Below are 8159 nucleotides of genomic sequence, written 5' to 3'. Positions count from 1 at the left end.
ATGTCGATGAAAAGTAGGAAGTAAGTGGAGGACAAGAAGCAACCAGCTTCACTTTCATCTCTTTCACCTTTCCTTTGAATGAGCCAGATTTATGTTTTTTCTTCTTTCTCTTCCATCCAAAGAGTTCGGTTCAAAACAAGTTAATGCTGATTTCGAAATGATTTCGTCATCGTTGACGAAAACAACACTGGTAAAGGTAGGTTCCCTTTTGGTTGAGGTACAAAATATTCAGAAATCAGGAAGTAAACTTGTTTTTTTTTCATCACAATCTGAAGTTATTGTTGTTTTAGTGTAAAACAGAATTAATTAGTACTGTTTTAAACTACTGTTTATTGTTTTGAGTCCCTCATGTGGCATTTCATTAAAAGCAGAGATTATTCTGTTTGAAATCGCACCATGAATTGGGAACTTGTCATTAGTGGACTTTCAGTGAACACAGTTAATCACTGCAGTCACAGAATTTAGTAAAAGGCCCTTAATATGACTAAATAACACTTTTTCTGTGATTGAGATAATTTATTTTGCTGTTTGAAATGACAGCCATCTCAAGAACTCCAATGTGACACAGTCCTGTTACTTTGTTCAGAGCATCCTGGGTGTGGAATTGTGAAGCCAAAGCCGGGCAGACACTGTGCGATTATCGGCTCGTTTTGAGCCGATTTTCCAGTCGTGCGACTTTTTTTTGATCGGGCCCGATTTCTACCCAATCGTTGCTCGTGCCTCGTGCAGTAAACTTGGGGTAACGACGAGAGATTAACAGCTCACGACGAGCTCCCGATCACAAATCGTGAGGTCGCAAGAAAATCAAGCGTGTTTGAAATCCTGGTCGCTCCTCGTGAAGGAATCACACAGTTGAAGCAGCTACGACCCGATTGGACTCATCCTTTCGCAGAGAGCATGCGCAATCTCTGATGTCACGTCAAAAACTATTATTTGTAGGTTAAGTGTTGCAAATTCACATTACAAATCATGTTTTAATAGAAAAAAAAAGACTGCATTTCCACGTACGGTGCGGGTCGCCGCGGCCCGCGTACCCTACGCCGTAGGCTCTGCGTTGGTGTAACATGGAACCATAAATCAGCCTTACGGCGTACCCTATGCCGTATGCTCTGCGTTGGTGTAACGCGGAACCATAAATCAGCCTTTAGTGTGTGCGCTGTCTGCTGTTCGGAACATTTCTCTTTTTTCTCTTCTCATTTTTCTGGGACGCCGGATCCCTCCACCGAGACACAACTTTTGCGGTATGCGTTCTTTGTTGTGTCTAAAAATGATACGCAGTGCCCACCCAATCAGAAACGGTACAGATATTTTGGGAGTTTTTTAATATATATATATATAAAAAAATAAAATTATAAAAAAATAAAGGATGCCATAACCTTTGATCAGGTGGGCAGGACGCACGTTTGGGTGGACACAACCCACCCCTGCCCCAAAACCGGCCTCGAGTTCCAGTACACAGAGGTCCAACGGGAGGATTATGATCGTATCGTGTGAGCAGACGGGTCATCTTCCTCTCCAACCGGTTTCACATTATACAGCTTTTGCTGTGCCTCCAAAGTGAGTAGCACAAGCCAAATCCTTTTTTATTTTTTTTAAAAGGCACACCATGCTGAGGAAGGGGGTGGAGTTGGGTCAAGTGTCTGACTCCACCCTAAAACCTGCTCTTATGAACAGAGCTATGAAGGTATGGCTGAAAACAAAGCTTTTCTACTGTTTCTTTGTGGTATTTTGACTAAAACAGTTCGTATTTTATTTACACCACAGAAGAAACTGTTGGAGAAGGTCGCTATGTCTCCCCCTTTAAAACACCACCATAAAAGCAAAGAAAATAATACCAAAACTGGGAAAACTACAGCCGCCCCTGGCTCTGAATTCATTTAAGATGGACTGTCCTGAAGCAAAAAACTGCCCCATGGTCTGATCAAGCTGTGTCCTCTGAACTAGAGGAGGTGGAGCTGACGTCAAACACCGAGCAACAACGCATATTGACATCAAAACCACAGTAAATCCTCTCCTCTGTGTTATTAAAAGAAGAGATGATGCAGTACAGCGGCAAACATGAGCTGAACAAACAAGCAAACAAGCCTCAGCTGCTTTATAAAACAAAACAAATGACAGCACTGGCTATTTGTACAAAACAATGTCTATTTCAGCATTTGATGTGTTGTCTTTATGTTACTTTCAATTAAACATCGGGACGGCGTCAGCAGCACACAGCAGGCATCCACGTAGGCAGGTGGAAGCAGCAACGGGATGACCGGGGATGGGGGGGGGGGCGGGGCCGCAGGCCAGAACGCAGCTCCCGAGGCTCCGGCCTGCAAACATGCACAAGAGAGAAAAAAGGGGGGCCGGCACAAGAAACTACAGCAACGATGGACAAAAATGACAGCTATGAGATATTTATAATAAATAAAAAATGGAAATGGAGAAAAGAGGAAGGGAAAAGGAGAGGAGAAGAAGGGTGAGAGGCACCGCCCAGCGGTTCATGTCGGTGCCCCCCTGCAGCATAGGCCTATAGCAGCATATCTACCGCAAAGCTATATTTGAGACTAACTATTATAGTCTTGTTCTATAGCTGCAACTATGACTACTGACTCTAACACACTAAAGTTTACACTACCTAGAGATTTACCAACACCAGCTAAAGGTTTCTGGACGTGAACTTCTGAGCTCCCTTCAACAAGTCTCAGTTTGGGATCTGGGATCTTGAGAATGCGACTCACTCCAGGACCTCGAATTTGCTGGTAACCCTGGTAACCCTGGCAACCCGAGGTAACCCAAAGGTTTTGGGTTATTGTCTTTGTGAAAGACCCAGTGGCAGATCAACAATATATCAGCATTACTACATCTGCTTGAGGAACCTAAACAACCACTCAGCATTATACTCCCACCACCGTGCTTCACTGTGGTGACTACATTTCTATGTTTGTTCCATCAAAGACATCTTTTTTTTTTCAGCCATCAAAAACAGCTCAATAAAGTGTGTCTTCAGCGTTGAAACAAGCTTCTGTTTCGCATTTCTGTCCATGGGGTGATGAAGGTGGTCTTCAAGTCCTCATTGACAATGCAGGTGAGGAATTTCTGCACGTTTTTATCTTTTCAATTACATTCAACGGCCGTTAAAGTGCGCTGGAGGCCCAATTCAGTTCACGTTTATGTCAAAATTATTCAAATGGATATCCATCCATCCATCCATTATCTATTACCCGCTTTTATCCTTTGCAGGGTCACGGGGGTCTGCTGGAGCCTATCCCAGCTCGTATTCAGGTGAGAGGCAGGGATACACCCTGGACAGGTCGCCAGTCCATCGCAGGGCCATATATAAACACATAACCAGACATACTCAAACTCACACCTACGGGCAATTTAGAATCATCAATTAACCTAGCATGCATGTTTTTGGACTGTGGGAGGAAGCCGGAGTAACCGGAGGGAACCCACGCAAGCACGGGGAGAACATTCAATCCACACAGAAAGGCCCCTGCCTATTCAAATGGATAGTCGATCCAAAATCTGTCACCCTTCATATCCTGGGAAGGACAAAGGATTTACATCTAAGGATTGTCATCATGGAAGAAAAGCCCAAAACATTTGCTGTCAACAGTAAAGTACTCAGGTGTTTCCTTTAACCTAGCACCTGTCTTTGTAAAGAAGGTTGGGTTTAGGTGAAAGCCAATCAAGCCACATGTGTAAATTCCCTTTATGGCTCATTTGCAGCTGATAATCTGGATCTGATGAAGAGGTGTCAGATACATCTCATACCGCACTACCGTCAAACCTGCTGCCCCACTTGAAGCGAACGTCCTCCAGTCCGGCCTGAAGACTGGAGGAGTCAACTTTTCAAGCGCTTTTTGCTCCACTGTCATTTCACCATAAGAGGAGGAGTGCCGTTGATGTTTAAAAATACCACCCTGAATGTGAGCTCCTGGGGTTTGGAGCCTGTCTGGAGTTGATGTTGATCAGTTTTCTACTTTTTGACTGTCTGCTGAAATATACTTCCAGTATAGTCCGTTGAAATAAATTGCTTTTTTAAGGAAATTCGATCCGTTTAAAACCTTGTGACAGTCTTGACTATAGGTCTCGGCCTTCCCAAAATAGCCCCATCCCCATCTAAAGGCCTTCTCCCAGTACTCCGAGAGCGCACGGCTCCTCTTTCCCTAAGAAAGTTAAAGATGTTCCGATGTGTCATCTGATCCAGCTCATTAGCATGTGTGACATCAGAAGCCTGGGATTAAATAAGAGGGGGGTTTCAACCATGGCTCAGGACCACTCTGTCTTGGGACTTTAGCCTCTCGTCTCCTTTCTTTCCGCTCCTCCTCGCCGTACTCCTCAAAATGGTGTGTACAGATTGCGTTTTGGACCTTCTGGGTGGTGCGGTATCAGTGGAGTTACTTCATCTTTTTGCCTTTTTTGGCATGGATACCAGCGCTCAGAAATCGCTTACCTTAAAATTGGGATTTTGGGAAAAACCTCAATGGGTTTTCTCATTGTGCTCCGTGAGGGTGTGAAGTTTTGAAAATTGAAATGAAAGTAAAGAAAATCAGATGACTGTTGTCTTGAATCCCGACACATATTTGTGAGGGCTTGTACAAAAATTCATGAAAACTCTGTAAACTGACCGGTTAAACATGTTTAACTGGTCAGTTTACGGATAATATTTTACCACTTACAAAAGTTTGCTTATATCTTTGCCATTTCTATTGTTTAGACTGAGGCTGCTCCAGCTGCTCCCCCGGCTGCTCCGGCTACCGAGTTCACAGCGGACCAGATGGAGGGTAAGTGAAGAAAATATCCTCAGACATGCCAAGATGATATTTACTTCAATGTTGCAAGCAGGGAAACAGTGATGAAAAGATTTTAAAAGAGGCCCCTTCAGTTCACTTGCCACACCTCAATTGAGATTTTCTGAATAAAATCCTAAAAACAAACTCACAAATGAACTGGTAAGAAAGTGGACATGAGGATGGAGGCCTCCGTAAGGGATGGCATTCCTTCGTCTTGTCCAGTTGTCGTTTGCGAGTCTATTCTCAGCCGACCTAGCCTTGTCTTTCAAGTTACAGAAGCGTTAATCCTTAGGTCAGAGTTTAAGACACAGGCCTTGTGGCATCGCCTTACAAAAGGCATCCAAACCATCCTCAACCCTTCAACCTCCTGCTGAAAGACCTGTCATCTATAAACAGACAAGATGTGCTGGTTGAGGTGTGACTTCATGATATTTTTGAGTGATCCTGTCAGGTTTAAAAATGGAAAAGTCCCCCGGTGGTATTGATTACACCACAGTCAGCCTTCTTAGGTTTAACTAGCCAAATACCGTGTCTGTATAAGGCGGAGGTGTTTCTTTTGCGATGTATCAGTTTGCTCAACGATGTCACCCAAACTGTGGGTGGAAGCAGGAATGAAGGAGGGCGGGGGGAGGGATTAGGTGTGAGAGTACAGCTGTTCCTGCTGTTGAGGAGCCACATCACAGCATTAATCTGCCAAAAAGGTCACTTTGAGTTCCTGATGAGATCCGTAGATATAGCGAGCCTTTGTTCAGGATCGCAGTCGTCCTCCGCTTGCACACAGCTGTCGTGTCCTATTAGCTGGAAACAATGGTGGAAGCAAGTGGCTTTGACTTTCTTTGATCCTTGAGTACAGTGTGGCACCATGCAGCTGACATGGGCATCAAGGAATCTTGTAATGGATGTAATAAAAAACTTGAGAGGGTTTATCTTAATTGGCTCCCAATGTGTAGATGTGTGTAGATGTCGTCCAAGATAGAAATGTTCACACGTTGGAAAAGCTTGTAATTGACTGTCCTGTCCTTTCTCTTCCCCTCCTGCCCAGACTTCAAGGAGGCTTTTGGTCTCTTTGACAGAATTGGTGACAGCCAGGTGGCCTACAACCAGGTGGCCGACATCATGCGTGCTCTGGGCCAGAACCCAACCAACCATGACGTTACCAAAATCCTGGGCAGCCCATCCGCCGATGGTGAGAGCCAGCAACATTTGAACAAAATCAAGTGTTGTTTTTTTTACGTAATTTGTCCAACTAAGTTGATAGGTGTGTTGTCAATCGACAGACATGGCCAACAAGAGGATCAACTTCGACGCTTTCATCCCCATGCTGAAACAGGTTGACGCTCTGACCAAGGGAACCTACGACGACTACGTTGAGGGTCTGCGCGTCTTCGACAAGGAGGGCAACGGCACAGTCATGGGCGCTGAGCTGCGCATTGTGCTGTCCACTCTGGGTGGGTACCCAAATATAGCAGCGGGCAAATATAGTTTTCTTAGTATGCCATGTTGGTGAAACGGAGAACCCTGAAACTGATCCGTGCACATCCACAGGAGAGAAGATGAATGAGGATGAGATTGAGGCCCTCATGGCCGGCCAGGAGGACGAGAACGGCAGTGTGCACTATGAGGGTAAGCTTTTATGCCTCAGCTTATCCTTTTTTGTCTTCATGGATGAAAAAAGCTAATGATTTGAACTTCTTCCCACAGCTTTCGTCAAGCACATCATGTCTGTGTAAGAGACCCACAGCAAGAGTGCTGAAGAAACTGTAGCTCGCCTACAGATAGCCCAACGGTGTTCAAGACATCTACACTGTTTCGAAGACCAACTACGGAAAGACAAGGACTTTGTACAAGGGATGTTGAAGCAAACCCATCTTTTTGTTTATTTTGTTTTCCTTTCCACTTTGAGCCCTCCTCTCAGGATATCGCCACTCTGTTGTAGACCCCCATCACTCGGCCTCTACTTTCCCCCCGGGGCGTGTCTCCACTCGCCGTATGGGGTGAGGAACGGGGGAGAAGGGGTGACCACTCATTAAGTGAGGGTAAATCTCTGCCTTCCCACCGCCACCTCATTCAGTCACGCAATCACTGGCCCAGCGACGCCAAAGGTGCTGGTGGACGGACGTGGATAGACCGCCAAAAATCTCCCATTACCCTGAAAAGTTGTATTTATTTTCATTCTGTTTACTTCAGAATAAACTTTTCCAAAGTACATCCCATCTGAGCTGATCTTTGATCTTTCATTGCACACATACTGTACACCAGTAGACAGTCAGCCGTAAACGTCATGTAACCTACAGAAAGGCCTATAAACCTATGTCAGTATATTTAACTAAATAGTTTTTGAGCAGTTTTTGAGGTGATAGTTTGTGTGTTTGTTGCTGGAAAGCAGCAGTTTTTGTTTAATTTTTCCACAATGGCTGCCTGCAACTCTTATCCACAAGGCAGCAATAACATATGATGAAAAGCGGTGATATGAGGGAAACAAGATGAGCTTGAAATATTCTGGTGAAACCTTACCATGATAGGGGACTGTTTTTCATGCCAGCTAAGGTCCAGATCCAGTACATGTGCTACCATAGGTCAAATTGTTTGGCCTAGCCCAGGTACGCATAGGGTCCATGTCCAGTAAAGTATACAAGCTGGTCCAGGTCCAGTTAACATGCTAGCAAACGTAACTCAACTCCAAAGAAGTAACTTAATCAAGGGAGTGCTGAGTGACTGGGGTTTGGGTTTTCAAGTATATGACCAATACACATTACACATTCTAATATGTTCTAAGGTTTTGAGCGGTATCATTGACTGTATTATTGATTGGCCAAACAGTGACAAAGAATACAATCAACCTGTGGACAGGATCAGATATCATCAGAACATTTGAGGCATGCCAGCCACAGACTCTCAGTGTTACTTGCTATGTGTTTCTCTGGATTATTGATGCATGGCATACTGCCTGAATCTATGCTTGCTGTTTTGTTAGTACCAGTAGTTAAAAACAAAACTGGTAAACTAACAAGCATTAATAACTATAGACCCATTGCACTAGCAAGTATTATGTCCAAGGTACTGGAAGGTATTCTGATGGAAAGATTGAATGAATATATAACAACTACTGACAACCAATTTGGTTTCAAGAAAAAGCTTGGCACTGACCTATGTATATATTCGCTTAAGGAAATTGTCAGTCAGTACAGAAGCCGTAACAGTACCATATTTATGTGTTTCTTGGATGCCTCTCAGGCGTTCGATCGCATTAATCACGGTAAATTGTTTTTAAAGCTACAGGAGCGTGGTGTCCCTTTATATCTTATCAGAATCCTAAAGTTTTGGTATTCACACCAGAATATGCAGGCAAAGTGGGGAACGAGTACGTCCACTCCT

The 8159-nt window shown here is 44.3% G+C and overlaps 1 protein-coding gene across 1 annotated transcript; it reads left to right on the top strand.

Annotated features, from left to right (window-relative positions):
• The first annotated feature begins 4194 nt into the window (after positions 1 to 4194).
• Positions 4195 to 6992, top strand: mylz3 (myosin, light polypeptide 3, skeletal muscle). The gene is made up of 6 exons (XM_061715481.1): positions 4195 to 4337; positions 4709 to 4775; positions 5827 to 5970; positions 6062 to 6232; positions 6330 to 6407; positions 6486 to 6992. Exons 1-6 carry the CDS (start codon positions 4335 to 4337, stop codon positions 6512 to 6514), a joined length of 492 nt encoding a protein of 163 aa, XP_061571465.1. The 5' UTR covers positions 4195 to 4334; the 3' UTR covers positions 6515 to 6992.
• Positions 6993 to 8159: the final 1167 nt, after the last annotated feature.

Source organism: Cololabis saira, chromosome 24 (assembly GCF_033807715.1).
Source record: "Cololabis saira isolate AMF1-May2022 chromosome 24, fColSai1.1, whole genome shotgun sequence".
Lineage (NCBI taxonomy): Eukaryota > Metazoa > Chordata > Actinopteri > Beloniformes > Belonidae > Cololabis > Cololabis saira.
This window is presented reverse-complemented; position numbering and strand designations above follow the sequence as displayed.

Coding starts and splice junctions, on each gene's coding strand:
- mylz3 (XM_061715481.1), top strand. Junction 5,971..6,061: donor GGGCAGCCCATCCGCCGATG/GTGAGAGCCAGC, acceptor GTCAATCGACAG/ACATGGCCAACAAGAGGATC. Junction 6,408..6,485: donor CGGCAGTGTGCACTATGAGG/GTAAGCTTTTAT, acceptor TTCTTCCCACAG/CTTTCGTCAAGCACATCATG.